General features: G+C 46.0%; 1 protein-coding gene across 4 annotated transcripts in view; it reads right to left on the reverse strand.

The window, feature by feature from the left end:
• Nucleotides 1-24,888, reverse strand: part of LOC119456850 (uncharacterized) — a 191,821-nt gene that overhangs the window by 6,850 nt on the left and 160,083 nt on the right. For 3 of the 4 annotated variants that reach the window (XM_049669423.1, XM_049669420.1, XM_049669421.1), the window contains exons 3-10: nucleotides 19,343-19,576; nucleotides 17,126-17,176; nucleotides 16,484-16,644; nucleotides 6,846-6,977; nucleotides 5,116-5,379; nucleotides 4,141-4,242; nucleotides 3,793-3,861; nucleotides 2,575-2,740 (exon numbers count right to left, since the gene is read on the reverse strand). In XM_049669423.1, coding sequence (XP_049525380.1) covers nucleotides 2,575-2,740; nucleotides 3,793-3,861; nucleotides 4,141-4,242; nucleotides 5,116-5,379; nucleotides 6,846-6,977; nucleotides 16,484-16,644; nucleotides 17,126-17,176; nucleotides 19,343-19,576 — 1,179 coding nt within the window. The remainder of the gene's footprint in view (nucleotides 1-2,574; nucleotides 2,741-3,792; nucleotides 3,862-4,140; nucleotides 4,243-5,115; nucleotides 5,380-6,845; nucleotides 6,978-16,483; nucleotides 16,645-17,125; nucleotides 17,177-19,342; nucleotides 19,577-24,888) is intronic. The other variant, XM_049669422.1, reaches the window with a different exon arrangement.

Raw genomic sequence — 24,888 nt, forward strand, 5'->3', positions numbered from 1 at the left:
TATATAGAGTTGATTAGGCAAGTATGCCGGTGTTCTCGAATGTTAAAGAAATACAGGGTTAGTTCTGAAAGTAATGTCAGTGCTTTTATTGTGACGCGACTGTACGTCGGAGCGTGGTCTAACCGGTTGAAACTGGCAGTGGGAGAATCTAGCTAAGCAGCGCTCCGTCGCTCAGTGTGCTCCGAGCATCGGAGAACAGGCCTGTCCGTGAGAGTTGTTTTTTTATTCTTGTGCAAGTGAAAATGCAGTGCTCGTTCGAACAAATATTTGCGATCAAGTTTTGCGTGAAACTTGACAATACCGCTGCGGAAACTGTTACTATGATCAAGACTGCTTACAAAGAACATGCCCTGTCAGATTGGCAAGTGTTTCGGTGGCACAAGGCCTTGTTGGAAGGCCGGGAAGAGATCGACAACGAGGACCGCGCCGGACGGCCATCCACGACCACCACACGGCTGACAATGTGACGCGAGTAGAGGGAAATGATGAACTCAGACCGACGATTAAGTGTTCGTTTAATGGCCGACACGTTAAACATTCCGAAAACTCAAGTTCATGAAATCGTTACGAACTATATCGGCATGTCGAACATCATAATCTTGGTATAAGCGCGAAGAAGACACGGCCGGTGGCGGAAGAAGACTGGACGAGCGCTTGTCCTGTCTTCATCCGGCCCCGCCCGTGTGTTCTTCGCGCTTATACCACGATTATGTGACCGTACCAACTCGCCCAACTATCCATCCTTTTGCGGCATGTGGAAGGTGTGCGCAAAAATGGTTCCAAAAGTGCTCACTGACGATCCAAAGTCACGCCGCGTTGAAACGTGCCAAGAAAACCTCGACAGGCGCAAACGTAATCGAAAAGTTTTGAACAACGTCATTACAGGTGACGAGACTTGGGTACTTTGAATATGAACCGAAGACCAAAAGGCAATCGTCGGAGTGGCACATGCACTCGTCCACTCGCCAGAAAAAAGCCAGGATGAGCAAATCAAAGGTCAAGATCATGCTCATCGTTTTGTTTTTTGACATCCACGGACTGGTTCATCACGAGTTTGTAGAACCTAGAACCACTGTGAGCTCCAAATATTATGTATAAGTCCTCAAAAGACGGAAATGCAGGGTTTCAACGCATCAGGCCGGACATCGCAGACAATTGGAAGTTGCGCCACGATAATGCGCTGGCCCACAGTGCCTTCATCGTCACCGACTACCTGCTTAAAGCAGGGGTACCAACGTTCCCTTAGCCCCCGTACAGCCTGGACTTGGTCCCCCCGAATTTTTTCTGTTTGATCGCCTCAATAGACCCCTGAAAGGCAAGCATTTTGGGACAGTGGACGGGATCAAAGCAGCCATGCACCGCAGCATTAAAGGCCATTCCGGAGGAGACCTACCGCAACGCATTCGAGAGCTAAAAGTCTCGCTGGAGCCGATGAATCGACGCAAAAGGAGAGTATTTTGAAGATTTTTAAACACTTGTAGCGATAAATTCAATAAATGATTTTAATGGCCTTACTGTCATTACGTTCAGGACAGACCCTGTATATATTACGGTTTCACCAATGTTGCGATGCAGTGACGTAATATCCTATAGCGTCAAATTATGTGCGGTAAGTCTTGCACTGTTTCGCGCGGTATCGGTTGGAGTAACCATTTGCAGGTGCGCGCGAGCAATCTCCTTTCTAGATGAAGAAGGAGAAATCTTTAATCAATTACGTTTGTAGTTCGACTCATTACGTTTGTGTAAGTGGCGCCCCCTGGTGATGGAGAAGTGGAGAGACGCGATCTCTTTCTTTCACCTCTTTTCTATCCTGCCTTTTGCATCTTGCCACTGGCTTCATTTATATTCTTTCACCTCGGTGCTGGTCTAATGATAAGCTGCTAAGCGCGGCGTCAGAAAAGCATTTACGTGAGAGCTCCGATGACAGGTACAGTATTAAGGCGAAAGCCTTTAATGGCTCATACTCGCGGCGTCCGACCGTCCATCCGTCCGCGCCCTGGAACGGTGCCAGCTGTGGCCTCTCCCCCTCAAACTCTCTCAGCAATCACGTGATGGCAGAGCGGCGCATAGCAACAGTTGCGCCGCCACAGTTGTGGCCTCTCCCCCTTACGCTCTCTCAGCAATGACGTGATGGCAAAGCGGCGGCGTCTGACCGTCCGTCCATCCGTGCCCTGGAACGGTGCCAGCTGTGGCCTCTCCCCCTCACACTCTCTCAGCAATGACAAAAAATACATGGCATAGTCAGTCGAATGGCCACAGGCTTTCGCCGAACACGCTTTGGAGTTTACAAAGTGTACTTCAAATTTTGTCCAACTGCTCAAGCATCAGCTGAGAGGCTGAGAGGTAGAATCTTCGATTCGCAATCCGTAGGTCAAGAATTAGAGTCCTGGTAGCTCACTGTGGGATTTTTTTTTATATAATGTTCTGACAAAGCACTGCGGAATTGCGGTGGTGGACACCGGTGGACTTCAAAGCTAGGGAGTAAGCCTAAATCAGCTATCGCTGTAAAATCTCGGTTGTGAAAGGCGCAAGCCCGGGCAACGTTAGAACTATAGAATGACAATGTCCACGTACCTTCTAACGTAAGAACCAACTTTCTTAGAGACGAGCTCCCTTGGTAACAGGGCGTAATGTCGAACCCCTGAAGTTCGACCAACTCGGAAGTTTCCTTATTGATGTCAAAGAATTGGAATGAGAGTTTTTCTCCTGGTACTAAGCCATAGAATGGTGCCTGCGGCAACTGTAATACAGAAATAAAGTTTATGGCACATTTTAAGTGCTGCAAGATTTGTCGAAATAAAGTGAGAAATAAGAACTACCAGTAAAAATAAAACTCGTTCGGCGCTGGGACAGACGGTTCGGAGTGATGGAGTTAAGGTTCGATGGTTATTGTAATTTTGTTCCGGCGAGAACGCCCTACTAACACGTTTCTTTTCATCCTAAGCCGGAACGGAGGTATTTAGTCAGTCGCGTTAATGGCTCGTTACTATCTCATGTGAAATTTGACTTGAACTTAATGTGTAGCAGCTCCCTTTAAGCTAATATGCTTCTTTTCTTTCTTTTTTGAAGCAACAGAAGCAAGTTGGTCTGCATGGCTGTTATCATATACTGCCTAATAGATGCGTATAGCAAAATATCTTAAAATTACCGTTGCTTCGAAGATTGATAGTTACCTTGTGAAACAGGTTCTACGTACAATAAAACGAAAGTTAACACATTTTTAGACACCATTCATTGATCTCATATCTGATTTCCCAACGTCTTCTCCTTTACTAAATTAAAGAAACGATTTTTTATTTGCTGCAATTTCTGTTATCTAATGAACAGTACCAACAACCAGGAAATTTCTGTGGCGCTTACATTTTTATTTTGGCTATTTTTTGTTTTTACAATTGCCAATGTAGAATCAAGTCTCATAATTGCATAACTGCTGCCCTAGGAGCCTTCTGTGAGTAGATAGCATTCAGTAATGGTCAGCACATTTCAGACAACCTTGCTGCAAGATGGACAAACGGGATCGTTTTTGACATCCATCTTCAGAACTTTTTGAAGCACAACGAAAACACGAGAAACACAGGAACTACAGTAAAACGCGTTTGTCCTGCCCTTCTCTCTGTTGACTTTTTGTTGAGCTTTAATATGTTTCTAAAATAATCTTACAAGAAGAAAAAAGTGTGTCACATAATATTTAAGGCTTCGAGTGCACCTACATCTAAAAGGGAAGTACTCGTAGAATGCAGCGTAAAACGTTACACAGCAATTATTAACATGCAACTTCAAAGCAAGACCTACCTCCAAAACGTGTATATCCAAGCTTACTATATGGGACGAAGTAGTTTCGGAAGACGGTGCAAAGTAAGACTGAAAAGAAATTACGAAAGAAAAAGTGAGGAAGGGGCAAGAAAATTGGGTGAGATAGCAATTCAAATAATTATAACAGATTTTAGAAGTGCTACCGCGCAGATCGTTTGTGTTCGCTGTAATAGGCTATCTCAAAACGTGTGACAATATTGTTTTCGCTGAGGCGACAAGAGGCGACTTGAAATGTGACTTCAATCAATGCCAGTAAGTTAGTGAAAAAAAAGAAAGTAAATTTAAGAGTCAAAGCAGTCCCATCAACTTCCATCGTAGGGTTGTCACCTTGTCTACGAAGCACCACTCCCACAACGTCTTCAGGCCATTTGAAGGCCAATCAAAACGGACGATGTCCCAGACATGACACGGAATCCCACCTTTCACAGCCTGCAAAGAAATTTTCAGATTTTTTAAAACACGAATGAGCCTAACAGCAGGCAGGTAACGTAAAGTTCAAGCCGCGAAGATATTTACGCGCAGATACTTGTTTTGATAATCAGGCTTGAATATTTTTCTTGAAACATTTTTTAATAGCATAGAACATACAGCACAGTTTGGCGTCTTCAAATGGAGTACCTGAAGAGGCGAGCATTATTTTCAAGATGAAAACGCAATGCACTGGTAGCTAGAAAAAGATCTTCAAGAATTGCCTTTTTTGATTATTCACTTTATGTCACTGGCTGCCGAGCAGTGAACATTTCCCGTCTGCTCAGCAGAAAGAGTGGCACGAACCACGATATATCCATCCTTATTATGCTACGAAATATACTGTCCTTCCAGTCAAGTTCCGAAAAGCTTTTAGGTCCCTCTGCAGTTCAGATGATCGTAACTGCAGCGCAAGTAGCATATCTTGGGCAAGTATGTTGAGACAGTGGTGCTAATATTAGAATTTTCGCTTAGCAGAGATGACATTTCTACTGTTCGAATTCAATTTTGCAATTTTGACATGTGCCTTAAAGTAAATATTTAAAAGTTAATTAGTAAATATTTTCGTTTAGCCACCAGGAAATCGCGATTATCAATCTCATAATTTCTCCTATTCCTGAAATCCACCTAAAAATGCGGAACAGGACCGTCAGGCAATAAAGAAAGGACCTGTTCAAGCCTAGAGAAACAGGTTTTTCAGCACATAGTTATGTATCTTTTCATGGCGCCAAAACGGTTTTAGGGCCGTAGCCATCAGCTATAAATTTATTTCATTCTCTAATGATCAAAATCAAAACCAGACAGTGAAATAAATCTGCGCGTGCATTGACTCACGATTTTCTTGTAGGCAATGGTCGCAGAACTGTTCCCAGCAAAAAACGTTTTAGGTGAAAGTTTCTCCATGAATCGGGGGAGCATAATCATCTGCTTGTCGAAATCGACATCAGTGATGTTCCCCGCAGAACACGCTCCTGAACGGGTTACGTGGTAGGCCATGCCTTCCTTCCCAGAAAAAATCACGGTTTGTTCAATCGACGAAGGGTTATTCCAAGCCTTGTAGTCCAGCCTGTGCAAGTTTCGATTGACGTCTATGAAACCCTGGAAGAAAAACAGATAACTATTTATAGAGTCCAGAAGTGATACAGCGCCTGCAGGTGCTGCTTGTGTACCATTGTGCATATCAAGATTTCACATGAAAAGCAAGCGCTGTGATGAACGTAATGACATTTGAAAAAATATTGCACACAATTAATCTTAAAACATTTCTGATTAGACCTGTTCTGCTAGTTTGAATTGTATATGTAAAGGTTTATAGAAAAACAGTTGGAAGGATCAAAGGGCAGGGTATTCGCTTTCGGTGTCGGGTCGGTATGTCATCATGGAGCGACTGCACTTCGTGCGCTGCTTTGCTCGATGTTTAACATCCGGTATTTGTTTCAAGCAAATGTATAGGCTTTTTCTAAGTATGCTTTACACGAAATAATTGATGTTCTGATGTCTCCCATTCCTGCCAAGATTTCGCGCGTGGAGTCCACATGCTGTGAACTAGGTACGCACGCACTAGGTACACCTTCAGTGAACGAGAACTGGGGAGCCACCGTGGAGTCGGGGAAGCCTGTTCACCTCGCAGTCTGGAGGCGTGGAGGCCCGGGTTCCATTCCCACCCAGACCGAAATTTACCCAATTTTCTTTTCAAAGCTATCAATCTAATTTGTCTACAGGAACCTCCCTGAGAAATCTGACGTCAATCCGAGCATTTTGCGACCTGTTGTGACTCTTTGTGCCGTCGGCCATTTTTGGTACCACGTTTCGGTCACACCGACAACGCTTACCGATTTTCGCGTAATGGGGCATACAGTGCTTTCGCATTAAAAAAAGAAAGCTTCGTTTATCACCGATTTCCACAAATGCGTGAGATCCGCCAATTGCTTGCAGCGAGGTTATCTTAAAGGTTATATTCAAACTGTGTCCTTCCAACTAGTCTGCGTTATTGTGTGAGCAAACAGCGGAATCCAGCAGTCACGGAAAGCGTCGCCTTGCATGCGAGCCTTAAGTAAAACAGCGATTCCCACTGTTTTGCGGTAGGCGCATGATATGACATGATATATTTAATCCACGCGATGGTTTAACCTGGAACTGAACGTGTTGAATAGATATAAAACAGTATCAAGAATATCAAATAGTTGCTTTCGACGACTGATACCAGCAACTTTTCAGCAATTTCGATAATGAGTGAGTGAGTGAGTGAGTGAGTGAGTGAGTGAGTGAGTGAGTGAGTGAGTGAGTGAGTGAGTGAGTGAGTGAGTGAGTGAGTGAGTAAAGTAAAAAACTTGTGGATATATTAGGTCTGAGATATTGACAACCGGAGTCGTCAACAATGTTGCACTCAATCATGTTTTTCCATCAGTAGGCCCCCTAAAATCACGGCTGTCGCAGTTAAGGATGCATTGCATGCCTAGGGAAATTTATGGAGCTACTTTAGCACGCTGAACAGCAATAAAAAATTGTTAGAAACCGCTCGCTAAATAATGTCTGCACGTTTTTGCTAAACTTTCTTTGCTTACATTTATAATGCGAGTATGCTTCGAGGTAGAGCTCTTCACCCTGGCACTGTAACTGAACACTCGCATGTTGTAATACACAGGATGTGCCAGGCCGCTCTTCCTGTTCCCTTCGCACCGCACTCCGTCGGGGACCTAAAAAAAAAAACACCGTGAGAAATGTTTGAGCTTAATGTGCTGGATGAGCGCAAAATGCTTCGGATTATTTAAGCACCAACAAAGTGACCAGTGAGAAAAAAACAATTGCACTACTGCCTTCTTCAACAGTATTCACGCCAATGTCTATGAAGTGCTCAAATGGCTACGACTTCGGCGTTTACGTCATCTGCACTCTAAAGAGGAAGCTTTAGTTAGGGGCCAATTCCAATTTTCCTGTTCAAGTACATGCAAAACAAATAAATGTTCTTGTTCGACAACCACTCAATCGATTCGAATCAAGTTTGCTACATTTAAGAGCATAGGCTAAACTCTAGCGATTATAGCAAGCATCACAAACGCAAACATTGCCGGAAATTGTTAAGATAGAAAAAAAAGTGGAGGCCCAAAATATACAAATACATAACCCTGCGTAAAAACAACAACACGATATTGCGGTTTTGTAAACAGCATCTGTTCGAGATTCTAAAGTGAACAGCTGCTATGTATATGTTTAAACAAGCGATATAAGTAATAACTGATACATCGATACACACACACACACACACACACACACACACACACACACACACACACACACACACACACACACACACATATATATATATATATATATATATATATATATATATATATATATAGGCGATGTAAGTAATCACTCATATATAAGCTTGTGCGAAATTGTCACAATGCTTATGATGTCTTACAAAAGTTTCACCCACAAATTGGTGATATATTTCAGAGCCGTGCATAATTAATTTACGCGCGTTCGTTTTCTCAATAGGTGCAGTTTATAAAATTGTGATACCTGATTTTATTGCTGTGTTACAAAATAGTAGGCTTGGTTTCGCATGTTTTCTTTATTTTGCAATTTGAAAATTTTGTGTAATATACTTGATAGCCTAAATAAAACATCTGCTCCCTATAGTCGGCACATCTTAAAACTTAAATGCAACAAACCACGTCAGATTGGTGCAGCAAATGCCAAGAACAGCAATTTATCCGGTTCCATGCAGTATTTAAATGAGGACTCTTAAAGTAAAGCTTTCTTTTAGTGCTTTGCTCTTTAAGGCCAACAACCGTATTACACAGTAAACCGATTTGCACCCTTACAGGTGCTTGCTCCTAACGCATGCTGACTACGTACGAGTATTGCGGCGTACGCGGAACAAATTTGAATGTGCTAGCGCTGCTGCTATTTCTCACGCTTTTTAAGTAAATACTTAACATGCGTAGGTGCGCTGACACACCACACGTGCCGCAAGCGCACGTGTGGTTTGGATTTTTATTTTGCTAAATGTAAGCAAGCGTAGTGAATTGTTTTTTTTTATGTACAGCATGTGTGTTTGTGGGAAGTTGGGAGTTTTCCTATAGGGAATGAAGATGTGTCTTTTCCTCATTTATGGATGTGCGGGAAAGGGACAAACGCGAGAAGTGTTTTGGGAAGGACGAACCACACCCTCCAATTTTGCGGCAAGCCGTGTGATTTGCGCGTTCTTGTGCGTGCGTGCGTGCGTGCGTGAGTGAGTGAGTGAGTGAGTGAGTGAGAGTGTGCGAGCGTGCACATTCGAGTGCGTGCTACAGCTGTAACCGAGCGATGACAGAAGAGACAAGGTATACTACATTGAGGTAACTATGCGCGCACAAGTGAGTTGTGTATCTCGTATTGTGTAATGTAAATAGTTCTTCGCGTAACCTGTAATGCCAAAGGTATCATATGCGCCACTCAGTTTTCTGACCTCAATATCCTGACTTAAACACGGGAAATGTATCTTATAAATCCAATAGTGGTGTTTTTGATACGCTAAGGAGTGTTTTCACCTGTGAATGGTTGAGCAAACCAATTACTAATAATCAATTACTGTACTTAGTCATAACTCAGCTAACATTTCATCGTTTTTATACGTGATTGTGAGCAATAAAGGTGAACAACCTCTCATTGGTGTTGATGATGAATTGTGTTTGGGCATTACAGGGCTCGCTGTAATTTGTTTCCTTATCACACGAGAGCAACGATGTGTTAATTCTGACCGTCGGTAACGAGAAGTATGTAAGGCATATTAAGAAATCGCAACAAAGAGAAACAAAAAATTACGCCGGTTCCACTCTTGTAAAATCTGATGAAACAGCGGAGCTCGGCAAGCGTGGGTGTATAGCGTAATGGGTATGACGCTCGCCTTCGGACCGTGAGTATCCAGGTTCTAATCTCGCCTCTCTCTTTCTATCTGTTTCTATTTCTCTCTTTCTTTTCTCTCTCTCTCTATCTTTCTTTATCGCTCTCATTATATCTTTCTTTTGCCCATAGCAAGTTGTGTTACAATCGTCGATGCTGCGCAATCATATGGTTCCCATAAATGCATGTTCTGCAAGTGTGGGTGTATAGCCTAGTGTTTTTTTTTTTTTTATTGCCGGAACTTTCACTAAAAACAAAGTGCAGAGCGTAGTGGTTATGACGCTTGCCTTCGGACCGTGGCTATCCGGGTTGTTGTCGTCGCCGTCAGGTTCCGTATAATGTCCAAGGGCGATAAAATCGTCGCCGCGCGCCGTATGCTGTATGGGCGAGTGAAGGCGCTTGAGGGACGCGCGCTTTCACGGAGAGCGAACGCAAGGCGGAGAGCAAGCGCGATGTCTTTCATCGTGCGAAAGGCCGTGGGTTGATGGGAAGGAGAGAGGGAGGGAGCGGAGGCGACGTTTAACTGCGGCACCAAATACGTATCTTGCTACTGGGCGCAAGGGAAACTGGCAACGCAATCTCCTACACGAAAGGAGGAAAGCGGGAAGGCAACACGGGAGAGAGGGGGTGCGACTTCTACTCTACCAGCAACTGCGTACTTGCACTTTGCGTGGCTGCGGGCTGTCACGCGCACCGCATTTTGCAAGGAATCTCCACAAGGCTCTTTGTATTTGCGGTGCTTTCGCCGCTCAGTTTCCGCTAAAGCTATAGACCACATGAACCTTCGCTCACTGCTGCTTGCGCGCTGACACCATGCTTGTTAATTCAGTTAGTAAGCGAATGTTTCCATGTTTATGCAGCCGATAAAACTACTATCCTTACTCCGTATAGCTCTCTACTAATTTGCTATCGCAATTGGTGGTTCGTCTTCCGAGCGAAACTGCGACTTTTAAATGCAAAGCATTTCTTGCCGGCGGCTCTGTCCGTCCCTCCCGCGGCGTCCCACACCCCACTGCGCATGCGCGTCCCCCTCTCTCTCTTCTTCTACCCTCCCCTTTCTCTCCTCTAGGAATCCTCTACGCAGCGGCGCCCGCGTGCCACACCCCCACAGCGCATGCGCGTCCCCTCCCCCTCTCTCTCCTCTCCTACGCTCCCCCCTTTCTCTCCTCTAGGAATCCGCAGCGGCGCGCACGACAGGTGTAGGGAGCCTACATGCAAGCGCTGCGCTTTCATGTAGGCTCCCTAGACAGGTGGTGCGACAGCTGCATACTCCGCTGGGGGCGCCACGGTAGTTCCGCGGTATGAAAATGACGGAGCGCGCGCGCGCCTCATTCTCTCTCCTGTGCAGCACCGCGATGAGCGCTCGGGCCGCTGCCGCGAAACCATCTCCCGCTCAAGCTAACCATCTCCCCGCTGCTTCGCATCCACACATGGTTCCCTTTAGCGGGAGATGGAGTAATTTTTAATGAAAGCGCAAACAGACAGAAGTAGGAAATTTATCGTGAAATAAAAGTTGACAGATCGGTCTCACTCTCTATATTTTGGGCATCTCACTACGTGAGGATGAGTGGAGAAGGAAAAAAAAATGTCACAGTTTCGCCCTAAGGGCGAAGCAATGAATGCGATAGCAACACAGCAATGTCATACGAAGTAATAATAATAATAATAATAATAATAATAATAATAATAATAATAATAATAATAATAATAATAATAATAATAATATTTATTGCATTCATTTACATCCTAGTTACAGATCCAGCCCGCATAAGCAACATTGCTTGTGTGCAGGCTGGGCAGTCGGCAGGTAGTACTAATACGTGTATACTAAACGGATTACAAAGCACAAAAAATAATGTTGAAAAAGATAGGGGGAAAACACTGGGTACTATAATATTGAAAACATATACCATTTATGCCTACCAGGTAGAAGAATAAATAAAGAGAAAACAGTGACATCAGAGGTTAAAACAGTACGCTCAACAGGTTCTGACAGGTACAAAAAGAAAAAGTACATTGTATGATGCCTTCTTCTGCATGTGAACCGTGATTGTAGCGTGCTTACAAATCCTGCAGGAAATTTTAACAGTTTTGGGCTTCATGTATCGCCCATGACCTTAAGAATGCTTTTATTTCTTTAAATGACCCTATGGTCTCATTATCATTCAGATTGTTAAAATTAGCCGGCACGTAGAAAGCACGGGTCCTCTTGCCATAGTTTGTGTACACACGAGGAACAATATATTTTTCTAAGTGACGTAAGCAGCGAGATTTCACGTTCAAGTTTTTGAATATAGGAGAAAAATAATTCTTACACATGATGTCAAACAGAAGTTGTTGTTCGACAAACAACATGTCTGACTGGCACATGCTCAACGAGACATCGTCCCCCTGACTAACTGTGCCATAAGAGAGGCTATAGGCAATTTTTTTAGGATACGGTTAATTATCTTTAGTCTACTAGAAGAAGCAAAGCCGTAGATTGTTATTCCGTACCTTATGATTGATTCACCTAGAGATTTGTAAACCATCTTACGGACATTTGCATCACACAAAGATTTTAGGGCATACAAATGAGCGCACACAACTCGTAGACGCCTTGCGAGCTCTTCTATGTGTACTCTCCATGACAGCGTGTCGTCGAAGTGTAGACCAAGGTATTTAGCGTTTTTTACCGTAGTTACCGGAGCACATGGGCATGCGGAGAGCGGCTTTGGTAGGAGAGCGGCTTTGGTAGCAATATGAATTGTAGTAAACATGAGCTGATTAAGTAAGCAGGTGTGCTGCGGCGTAAGTAGACCGACATGAAGAGAGACTCGATGACCACGAGAAGGCGCGTGTGAAATGGTGGTGTTGATGAGAAGCCCTTCCCGTGGGCAGCGCGTGCGAAGGGACACACCTGTAGCGCTGCACTGCCGACCCGGGCAGCATTGCATGTGTAGCGTGCGTTGGAAAATGTGGCCCGACTTTTACTAACTGATTGAACAAGCGTGGTGTGAGCGCGCACAAACAAACATGAATAGATCACTCTGAATGACTGTAGACAACGACTGTCAAAACGCTGGCAGCAAGCGCATACGCCGCAGCAACGGGCCAAGGTACGTGCGGTCTATCGCTTCAACGGAAACTGAGCGGCGAATGCACGGCGCATAAAGGTCAGAGCCGTGTGGAGATAAGCGACGGTGCGAGCTGGCTTAAACAGCTTCGCTGTTAAAAATACATAAAATGAACAGAGGGCAATTGTGCCTCATTTCTGTAGAGGCCTGTTCGCGTTATCCTAACGACGAGGTCAGTTACAAAGCGCCAGAACTTGTAGCACAATATAGACGACGATGTGATTGTCGTCTATTGTACATTCACTTCTTCGGTCATTGGCGGTACCACCATTCTCGGCGAGATTATTGTCATGTAATTGCCTCGCACCGTCAGACTATACGAGGACCCGAATTGCCATGCAAATTATTCCCGCATTAGGGCTGTTGACGGCGCTTTGCTGGCGTGCTTCGGTTGCTCATTGGTAATACATCCGCTTGTTACCCTATGTCATTCTTTCGCATTGTGTAGACCGGTCACAGGGGAAAATGAGCCCTGAGAATAATGAGGCTTTTCTGCCGTAGTGTCCGCGTCCTTGGCCCTAGGCCGTCGTTCTATGCTATAGATGAGCATGAATGCGAACACGAGGAAGTATTCTAGTTAGGCTGTCATATTCTGCTCCAACCGATTATCACAGTTTCGCGACGTGCCAACTCAGCATTTCTGGAGAGAACATAACGGTATGTCGCTGTATCTTGTTCGCACATAAATGCAGTAAAATGCGGAATTTTAGAAGGAGATGAACGTCACAAGCTGCGTGAATCCAATAAGCAAAGCACGAAAAGTGATAGATTCGCCTACGGAGCAAAAAGGGCTGTACAAGCTTTCTTAAGATATGACACTTTGTGCTTCACAACTCATAAATGAAAGACGGCGAGGATTCAGAGGCGTGTTGTTGGTGTTTGACTTGTGTGTTTGTTTGTTTATTTATTCTTAATATTTCAGTGTTACAAAAATTTTACGTTACAAGGCAAATGATGGGAATTTTTTCGACAAACTCAGCATAGAGGAAAAAGGACCGCAGACTTCTGCGACATTGCAGAACCACAACCCCATTTTAAGCAAAGCTGTTTCTTTCGAGCAGTTGCAAATAAGAATTTTGAGCAGTTGCAGCGTCTTTTCTGAGTGTAAGGCAACCCTGCAATGCTATCCGATCTACGGCATGCACCATAAGAGCAACTAGGGCTGGAAATAAGGCAGCTATACCATAGACTACCCGCCGTGGCTTAGCGTCTACGGCATCGCGCTGCTAAGCACGAGATCGCGGTATCAAATATCAGCGGCAGCCTCATTTCTACGGGGGAGAAATGAAAAAAAAAAACCGCCCGTGTACCGTGCATTTGAGGCACGTTAAAGAACTCCAGTTGCTCAATATTAATCCGGAGTCCCCCACTACGGCGTGCCTTAATCATATCGGGGTTTCCACACGTATTACACCAGAATTTAATTTTTAAATTATCATAAGCTAACAGAGAAAGAACATGACGTCACTTGCGACATCATCGGCGACGAACATGTCAGTGAACATGCTAAAGGGGGTCACGAAGATGCCGTGCCGGAACTCATCCCGTTGCCAAGAATAGATGCATCAACAGAGCTTCGCTTAACACTAAACTACACTGAACACTAAACTAAACACTATTCATGTGCAACACGCCAGGTTCCCCGCATACCCGTCTAGACCACCTAGACCCATCCCTCCGACACTTCATTGTAGCTGAACTCTCTCGAACTGAGACAACTGCTCTCTGCTGACTGTGGCTTGGTGTATCTTGCCACATCGGAACGGCTGACAGGGCTGCTTGTGACAGTTGCGGCAGCGAGGAAACCATGGAACATGTCCTCTGTCATTGCCTTCGCTGGAGCACCCAGAGACAGTCGCTCACGACCATGCTGCCCCGCCTCGATGACCGGCCGCTTTTTGAGCAGATTATCTTAGAATGCCAGCTTATAGACGGTTTCATGCTCGCGATAGCAGCAGCGAGCGCGCCGCCCCCAAGAAACTTCCGGTCACGTGCCTTTTCACTCTTCTATGTTTTAACGCATGGTTGCTTCTTTGCCAGTTACACTTTGCAGCTACGTCAGAGGGCAAAACCGGAAGCCGTGCAGGGCCTATGTTTGTGAACAGTGAAACGGTCTATATGGTCCTCACACCAGAAGGAGACGAAGGCGCTACTCAAGTTTTCTTCGTTCAAACAAGCTGGTTAAGAAACTCTGACACTCTCGCGTTCTTTTCAAGTGTGTGCCTTTGTTTTCTCTCTTTCTTTACGAGGGCTTTTCATCTATCTGTCTCCCCTTCCCCAATGCAGGGTAGCAAACTGGATGTTTATCTTCCGGTTAACCCTTCCACCGTTCGCATCTCATTTATCTCTTCACGCACACACACACACACACACACACACACACACACACACACACACACACACACACACACACACACACACACACACACACACACACACACACACACACACACACACACACACACACACACACACACACACACACACACACACACACACACACACACACACACACACACACACACACACACACGATTCGGGCATTTCAAACCTTGAATGCATGTAGCGCTTCTGAGCACTTGGTAAACATATTTTTAATAGAGACAGTATTTCCTTGAAAGACATTTTACTGGGCAAAAACATTGGCCATAATGTACCCGTCCTTTTCACCAAACGTGACCATGGTGGTATTTGCAATCCTCCCATATACGAGTAGAAGCGGGTAAATCCTACGTCATTCGTAAAACACTTATAACCCTCCGGAGTGCTTGCACAAGTACAATTTATTGCAAAAGCCGCCACCAACTCACACACGTTGAACTATTCCAAAATATTACTCATAGCATGCCCCTTGATTTCACCATATACAAGAAAGGCGTCTTTTTTAGTGTACCGAGGACACCTTGTAGACTAACTAAGAAACCGTGTAACGCATGAAAATACGGGGGAGAACACAGAGTTCAGTAATAATTTGCGACAATTTTAACTGAACCCGTCAAATTAAGGTTTCGCCAAACACTATACATTTATTATAATTAATTACATTATTTACAACAAATTGCAGCCGCCCTTGGTCTTTTGAGGGAAACGGGGAATCTTTGTAAGCATTTCATATTACGCCTGTAAGAAGGCCAAAAACGATGTTTTAGCCACTTACATTTATCCCTCAATTAAACCACACACTTGCATATTTGCCTCTTAACATTACTCCCATTTCCTCAAAATATTAACTTCGTGAAGAATGGTTTGTTGTTGTTTAAAAAAACTTCAAAACAGGCTTGTGACGCTTTTGAGCGCTTCTATTCGCACTAAGAACTTCGCTGTTAAAAGCACTTCCAAGCGCAATCCAAGTATTTTCTTTAGGTAAAAACATTTTGTCATAAAAATTTACGCTTGCGTGAACTTAAATACTTAGTTCTAGTTCTTGGAATGTTTCTTTTAGCTGTGGTATAAAAGTTACAAACAGAGATAAGGTGCATCAAAGAGGCTCGCCAACGTTTCGATAGGTGGGCCTATGCTTGCCAAAGGCGGCCTTGTCGTCATCTTCGGCAGGTTAGCTTTAACGAAAAGACACAGCTAAACGAACAATAATTCCCGCAACGCGGCATCCGAAACAAGCACATGTGCAATACTCGCGAACAAACTACAGACAGAGCAAAGAATATCCACTCAACAAAATGCTGACCGCAATCGCACCTCCAGAAGACACTGCAATTCAGAACTTCATAGATGCTTTCTGGATATAAGGAAGAAAACATATCCGTGTTTTCATTTATTGCGATGTTACGTTGTTTTTGTAACAACTTCCTTGACTTATGCTTTGACGTATTCTAAGTAACGCTCTCGTATACCACTCTCTTCTGCTTTGGAGAGTGGCTAGTCGAATTCTATTCAAGCTGACTGATCACCACCGACAACGGCCGCACGTGACTTCACTCTACTCGCCTGTGAAAACTTACCCGCTGAGGATGACACGGCCGCGTTTGACGAAGATAGGTCCTTGTATCAACACGTTGGCCAGCCTTTCTAAGGCACCTTACCCCTGTTTATAACCTTTATACCATAGCAAATTGTAAGTAAGCTGACTCTTTTCTTTGGCTCGTCCATTTCCAGTAGTTATGAGCATTTGATTGTTAATAACCTTTGATTCGATTTGGTCATGAAAAAATTATTTTCGGCGAGAAGCATTGACTCACCTCAAAGAGATTGTTCCGAATAGCCTTGCCGATGAATTCAAAGTTTAGGATGTTCATGGTAATGCTCTCTTCGCTGAAGCCGTCGCGACGAAAAATAAAATGCCCTTGCAAAGGTACCTCTAGTGTAGCATTTCTTGGGAGCTTCATGGCAACTGGCAAATCTGGGAAATTGAGGATGCACAATGGATGCGATATGCAGTGCACAGCTTTAGCTTAGATAGCAAAAACGTTCAACACGGTATTAGGTAGAACTGCTGCCGTGAAGAGAAGCTAGCCGACAGTACCAACAGCGCGATGTCGATTGCAGAAATTGTAGTGGTAATTTCTCAGTAGTTGTGCACTACCGAGCGATATTGGTCAAGCTCTGTAGAACTTTTACTTCCTATTCCCTATGCTCTTTGAAAATGAAATAAACTGATTGATTGACGTTAAAAAGCGACAGTGATTGTTACAGACATGAAATAAGCTCACACTGGGCAGACATTTCTGGAAAGAGCTTACATGAAACGGTCACAGATTCGTTGCGTTCACGTGTACACTTTCATTTTTGTTTTTATTTTAGTGGCTAACATTTTGATGTGTTCCCATTACAGAATAAAAGTAAAAAGTTAATTATTGGATATCAATTAACAGTTGCATTACCTGTTATTCCTGCAGGAGGTCTCTTTAGATCACGCATCGTCGAGTTGTTTACTGTAAAAAGGCGATACAGAAATTTTATTTAATGCGCATCGAACTCTTTCTGCTACATGCGCACAGGGTCTTTAGTAACATAATCAGGTTTGAAAAAATGCTTAAACACGCTTAAAAACGCACAGCTGCTCTAATGTGCACGCCACTTGAATCCCAAGGAATGAAACGAAAACATGGTCGATTTGACGCACTTGTAATAATCAGAAATGCAGAGCGGATGTGGTGTGATTTGTGAGGCTGGAACTGCTCAGTTCTGACAAAACATTTCATTTGAATGCCATACAAACCTATACACGTGTTGCGTGCAATTTTATTTTATCTCCAAGTGCGCGCGCGTGTTCTGCCCCTTGTTTTGCAGCATAGATAATATAGCCTGCACAGCCTGCCGGGATCGCCCCCTCTCCCCTCCCTTTCCCGCCCACTTTACTCGACGATAAAGAATTCAGCAGACGCGCTGTCCTAGAAAGGAAGAAAAAGAAAACTTCGCTTTATTAAAAGAATCATGCGCTGGCGTATGTTTGCAGCAGTAAGAATATTTAGGGGTAGTTTTATTGAGTACCTAAGAACAGGGCCAGTCAGCGGCACAACGTAGCACAGATGGCTATATATATATATATATATATATATATATATATATATATATATATATATATATATATATATACATACATAAGCTGATGCGCTCTGTGTTGTCCCGTGTTGAGCTCTTCGGCAAGGCAGTCAGCAAAGCCGGAAATGCACAGAAAGATTCACTTCGAAACAAAGAAAAAAAAAAGCCTATCTTCTATAAATCTTCAGTCTGGCTATTATTGTTAAATATATCTCAACCAAGGAGGTTAAAAAGAAATTGCTGGAGGGGCAGCCCCTCGGCTTCTTACCGAAAGAGGTGAAGCCAGTTCTGCCCCCCCCCCCCCCCCCCCCTTTCACCTGTGAAAGTGAGCCTGCTTGGTTTGAACCGAGGAGAAGCCTATAGGGGAGATTGAAAAGTAAGGTTATTCGGAATAAATATTAGTAATTTCGGCTCTGTGTACAATAAGTGCGGTGATTGGCTTTTGATTTCGTAGCTAGTGCTTCGAGCCGCCCGAAAGAATTCCGCGGAAGTCTTCGGACCACGTTTCGCAACGATTGTTATCGCGGACGCGGTTCTGAGCTCCACTAACATGAAACGTATTAAGCCAAGAACGTATATGGAACGCCATACTGGGACAGCATAAACATACAACCTCACAAAACAAAACACGCATTCCTATGTCGAGCAGGTATATGGTAAATCGTGGTTGTTGTGTAAGCTGTTTGTGATTACCCAGCTGAGCATAAACATGTAACTTTACGAAACAGAAAAGGAATTTGTATGCCGGACAGGTATATAGTATATCGTGATTGCTGTGTGAGCTGCCAATTATTTTCTACCTCTCCCTGAGTGCTTCTAGCAGTGTTACACTATGTGCGCATCATCCCATCTTTTTTTGGGAAAGAAATACGTTAACTCACTTTCTTTATTTTGGATGACAATAAGCAGAGAAGGTTTGATGCCGTATAATGGCGACTACTACTTCTTTTGACATGGAAATAAAAAAAAATTAGCAAAATTTATATTGGTGAAAATATGCACAAAATGTCGCTCTAAAATTAATACTTTAATGAAAGGAACACAAGAAAACTTTAGTGCACTTCTATACACTTGTCGTGTTGCAGTTTTATGAAATTATTCGCCAATTTCGTGTGAGTTCAACATGTTTGCAAGTATGTGCATTGACAACGTTCACACAACAATGGCTTGGTGAATAAAAGGACGGCATGGGGGCAAAAATGAACCATGCAGTTACAAAATTCGATAGTTCCCGACGGTACGCAACGCTGCCGCGTGAATACAAAAAGAAAGCGAAAAAAAAACGAAAATAAAACGGAAAGAAAACCTACTTCAGCAAACATTGCAAAAACGGGACACAGGAAAGGTGCATGCCACACTTTTCTGTGGCCCGTTTTTGCGCTGTTTGCTGAAGTATGTGTTCGTACTAACAAGCCCGGCTAGCCGCCATGTTGAAGGAGACAACACTTCGCAGATCTGCCTTTCGCCAGCACATTTCAAACTATCCCCCAAGAAAACTTGCCTTGAAATTCTAGGAGAGAGTGCGTGACTTTAGGAGCGCTCGTTGGTTCACTTACAAGTCCACGTCATGGTGCCTCTGATCTCGTGGTCAGATGTGTGAAATCCGCGAATGCGGCAAGACTGGCCACGCACAAGGTCGTCGACCCGTGTCTGCACTTTCACGTAAGACTTCAGCACAAGAAGGTCTCGAAGGAAAAAGTAGATCCTTTCGTCCGGCGCCGATACAACAGTCACGAACTCCCTACGCGTGAAATTCGCTTCAGGGACGTCCACACACGTTGTGATTCCGTCTGAAAAGCAGTAGCCAGGTGTTCTCGGTTTAGTTGGAATGAATACACACTTAATGAGTACCTATAAGGAGATACAGAGGATAGAGGGGCTCTTAATGAGTCCTGCCAAAGGTTTACCATCGACACGCCTATGCTACTCCCGAAAAAAAATCATAAGCCACTCCCCTCTGTGAAGGTGCATGACCCTCAAAGCTGTCTAGCACATAGGCGCGTTGTTCCTCGGGAGTCCGGACTATATGCGGCCTCCCCATTACGACGACAGAAGAGAATCGAAAATCAAAATGGTGAACGGCAACTTGTCTTTCTGGTTTTTTATATACATTCGCGTGGACGACGCGACCGCCGCCCCGAGGAGCCGGAAGAAACTAGACACGCGAGACGTTTCGACGGCACCGCCACCACGGGAGAGCGGGAGGAAAGGAAACTAGACATGCAAGCGCTTGGAACGCCGACAGAGAGAGGGCGGTGTGAATGTAGACAGGGCCGACACCGGTCGCACATCGGGAAACCTTCCAGAAACCTTTATCATCTACACGAGAGTCTACTGATATTGAAAATGGTACCTATTGATAAGTAATTTACTCAAAATGCATACTCAAATGATCAGACGTATAAGCTTTTGCATAGAATCAAACAATTTTGCACCAAATTTGGGAGCTGAGTTTTTGTTGACGCCGAACAAAAATGCGCAGTACCCTAGTCATGAACAGCTTCGCTGCAATATATATATATATTATAAAGGGGATTTATTCGGGTTCGTAGCGACAGCGGGTCGTAGGATGCACCGAGCACAGTCCTCTCGCTCGAGCTTCTGCTGCGCGCTTGATGCTGCCGATGCTGCTGACTCTGCGTCATCGTTCGTCATCTTCCTTACAAAGGCCCCGCGGAAATAAAGGAGCCATCCTGGCGACTTAGTTATCCGGAAGGACAATAGAAAGGTGATACGGCTTGAGGCGCTGAACGTGAACGACTTCACGGTTCCGACGTCGCATGTCGGACGGCGGCGTGAGCGGCTCAACCAGGTAATTAACGGGTGATGTTCTCTCGAGAACGTGGTATGGCCCGTCGTACTTCGGAAGGACTTTTGAAGCGAGCCCAGGCGTGTGGTGTGGCACTAACAACCAGACGAGGGCGCCCGGGAGAAAATTGGGAGTCGAGTTCCGGGCGTCGTGAACGGCTTTTTGACGGTTCTGGTCGTCTGAGGTGAATTGGCGGGCCAGCTGGCGACATTCTTCGGCGTGTCTGGCTGCTTCCGAGATCGGCAGGCATTCGGATGGGTCCGGCCGGTAGGGCAGAATGGTGTCTATTGTGTGCGAAGGATGACGGCCGTAAAGAAGGTAAAAGGGTGAGAATCCGGTAGTGGCCTGAGTCGCGGTGTTGTAGGCGTTGGTGACAAACGGAAGAACTAGGTTCCAATTAGAGTGATCAGGTGAGACGTACATGGCGAGCATGTCACCAAGAGTTCGGTTGAAGCGTTCCGTGGTACCGTTAGTCTGTGGGTGATAGGCAGTGCATTTACGATGAACAATAGCGCATGCAGCAAGCAGTTGTTCGATGACTTCAGATAAGAAGGTGTGGCCTCTGTCGCTCAAAAGTTCACGTGGACCTCCATGACGAAGGAGAAAACGGCGTAGTATGAAATTGGCGACCTCCTGCGCTGTAGCATTTGGTAGAGCAGCAGTCTCCGCATAACGTGTTAAGTGGTCTACCGCAACGATGATCCACCTGTTGCCGGTAGGAGTCAACGGAAGTGGCCCGTAGAGATCGATGCCCGCGCGATCAAAGGGTCGGGATGGGCATTGTAAAGGCTGGAGTTCACCGGCGGAGTTGTAAGGTGGCGCTTTGCGACGTTGGCACTCATGACACGAGCGGACGAAGTTGCGAACAAAATTGTACATTCCCCGCCAGTAATAGCGGTGTCGAAGTCTTTCGGAGGTCTTGAAGACTCCCGCGTGGCCACACTGAGGGTCGACATGGAACGAGGAGCAAATCTCTGATCGCAAGGTTCGCGGAATGACGAGTAACCATGTGCGACCCTCTGGGGCATAGTTGCGGCGATACAGTAGCTGGTCTCGAATAGCAAAATGAGGAACTTGGCGCCGAAGCGTTCGTGACGCTGGAACTTTCGACGTATCCGAGAGAAGGTCGAACAGAGATGCAGTCCAGGGATCATCACGCTGTGCAGAGGCGATAGTGTCAAAGTCCAGAGATGACAATGTGCACTCGCAGGAGGAGTCGTGACTGGCCTGCGGGGGAAGCGGTGATCGGGATAGCGCGTCAGCGTCGGAGTGCTTTCGCCCGGAACGGTAAACCACGCGGATGTCATATTCTTGAATTCGCAATGCCCAGCGGGCAAGGCGGCCCGATGGGTCTTTTAGCGTCGACAGCCAACATAGTGCGTGGTGGTCGGTCACTACGTCAAAAGATCGGCCGTATAAATATGGGCGAAACTTGCCAAGCGCCCACACAATGGCCAAACACTCCTTTTCTGTTACGCTGTAATTGGCCTCCGCCTTGGTTAACGTGCGACTCGCGTATGCGACGACGTATTCTGTGTGGCCAGGTTGACGTTGTGCCAACACAGCACCAAGGCCTACACCACTTGCGTCAGTATGAAGTTCGGTTGGCGCTTGAGGGTCAAAATGGCGAAGAATGGGTGGCGTCGTGAGAAGACGGCGCAAGGTTGTGAAGGCCTCGTCACACTCTGGAGACCATGATGAGAGATCTCTAGAGCCACCAAGGAGCTGCGTGAGAGGTGATATAATTGACGCAAAGTTTCGAATGAATCGCCGAAAGTAAGAGCAGAGGCCGATGAAACTGCGTAGCTCTTTGATAGTGGTAGGTTTTGGGAACGCAGTAACAGCACGTAGCTTCTCGGGATCCGGGCGAACGCCCTCCTTTGACACGACATGGCCTAAAATTGTGAGCTGACGAACAGCAAATCGACATTTCTTCAGGTTAAGTTGCAACCCGGCGTTGGTCAAGCAAGTGAGTACGTGCTGGAGGCGGAGCAGGTGCGTTGCGAAATCAGGGGCGAACACCACAATGTCGTCAAGATAGCAAAGACAAATTTTCCATTTGAGGCCACGCAGAACATTATCCATCATTCTTTCGAACGTAGCAGGTGCGTTGCAAAGTCCGAAAGGCATGACGGTGAATTCATACAAGCCGTCTGGTGTAACAAAGGCAGTTTTCGGGCGATGGGCCTCTGCCATCGGAACTTTCCAGTAGCCTGACCGCAAATCCAGCGAAGAAAAGAACTCGGCTCCCTGCAAACAGTCCAGAGCATCATCGATGCGTGGTAATGGGTAGACGTCCTTCAGTGTAATCTTGTTCAACCGTTGAAAATCAACACAGAAGCGGATGGAACCGTCTTTCTTCGTGACGAGTACCACGGGAGAGGCCCATGGGCTCTGTGAAGGTTGAATGACGCCCCGACGAAGCATGTCATCGACCTGTTCTGCAATGACGCGACGTTCCGTAGCAGACACGCGATATGGTCTTTGTCGCAGCGGTGAGTGAGAGCCAGTGTCGATGTGATGCGCGACTGTCGATGCACGGCCAAGAGATGTTTGCGCAACGTCGAAAGAACGGTGGAAGTGCTGAAGGAGTGCGAGAAGTTGAGATCGCTGCGAATGTGTCAGATCGTTGGCGATGAATGGGCTGAACACATCTGTCCATGCTGAGTCGGCTACGGAGAGGGCACTCAGTGCATGAACGGCAGTAGAAGGCATTTCGTAGAGGACGGAGACAATTCGGGTTGAATCAACCGACTCGACGTAACCAAGGCATTCGCGGCGGAGCAGTGATAGCGGCGACGAAAGATGATTGTAAACGGGCATCGTGCTGACACCGGCGGCGAGGTCAAGAGCTGCAAAGGGCAAAGGAAGCGCTTTTCGGGTAAGAAAGTGATGAGAGGGCATGAATAAGACCGTCCCGTCGGATATAGCACTACACGAGACCGGTACGAATGCTGAAGAGCACGGGGGAATACAGGTGTCTTCTTGCACGAGAAGTTTAGCGGCAGGATGAGCATCGACCGAGGCCAGGTCACCAAGGTGGGAAAGTTCAATCTCAGCCCGAGTGCAATTTATGATGGCATTGTGGCGTGAGAGAAAATCCCATCCTAGAATAACGGCGTGGGAGCACGATGAAAGAACTATGAACTCAATCATGTATAAAACGTCCTGTATGGTTACACGGGCTGTACAAGCAGCGGTAGGGCGAATGGGTTGAGCACTTGCCGTTCGAAGCGACAATCCAGACAGAGACGTCGTCACTTTACCAAGCAAGCGGCAAAACCTGGCATCCATAACTGAAATAGCGGCACCGGTATCGACGAGGGCGACTGTAGCGATATCTTCGACAAACACATCAATGACATTGGCAGGTAAAGGAAGAGGACTTCGGCATGTCGACACTTGCGCAGTTCTTGCCTCAGGAACTGCGTCGTCTAGTTTCCCTCTTCGTTAGAGACGGGTCGCTGACGCATAGGGGAAAGCGATCGGCGACGTGGGGAGGGTGACCGGAAGCGTTCGAAGCGAGGACGGCGATCAGTCTGGGAGCGAGGTGGTGATGGATCGAAGGGTCCGTAAGGCACATTTGGATCGGGCGGCACATAGGACGCTCGTCGATCGTCATCGAACGCCTGCGATCGGCGGGTGGCAGAACCTTGCGACGTGACCGGGATACCTACATGCAAAGCATATAGGGCGATTGTCCGGCGTACGCCACGGGTTAGCGACGGCAGTGCTGGCCCAGGGAGCGGGAGGAGGAGGGCGGTGCACAGGCTGCTGGAAACGTGGTACGGGCGCACTGCGAGGGGCCATTGCAGCAACCGCAGCATAAGTTAACGGTGTAGCCACGGCATCCTGCTGGTGAACAGCTGGCAGCGCTTTCGTGACCTCTTCATGGATCACATTACGGAGAGGAGATGGCAAAGTGCTGGCAGACTCCGGAGTGATGGACACCAGAGACAGCTGTCGTGCGACTTCTTCGCGGACAAAATCTTTGATTTGGGCTATCAGGCTTGTTCGGGGCCGGTGGTCAGGCTGCAGAGTGACGTCGCATTAGGTGTGGGATGTCGCCTTGTCAGAGCTCGCTGCTTTCGCAATTAATCATAGCTCTGGCACAAGCTGATAACATCGCCAACAGTGCGCGGGTCCTTGGCCAGAAGCATCTGGAACGCGTCATCATCGATTCCCTTCATGACGTGCTTAATCTTTTCCGCTTCCGTCATGGCAGCGTTCACGCGCCTGCACAAATCGAGGACGTCTTCTATATAGCTGGTGAACGTCTCACCCGTGTCCTGT

Source organism: Dermacentor silvarum, chromosome 6 (genome assembly GCF_013339745.2).
Source record: "Dermacentor silvarum isolate Dsil-2018 chromosome 6, BIME_Dsil_1.4, whole genome shotgun sequence".
In the NCBI taxonomy this organism is placed as follows: domain Eukaryota; kingdom Metazoa; phylum Arthropoda; class Arachnida; order Ixodida; family Ixodidae; genus Dermacentor; species Dermacentor silvarum.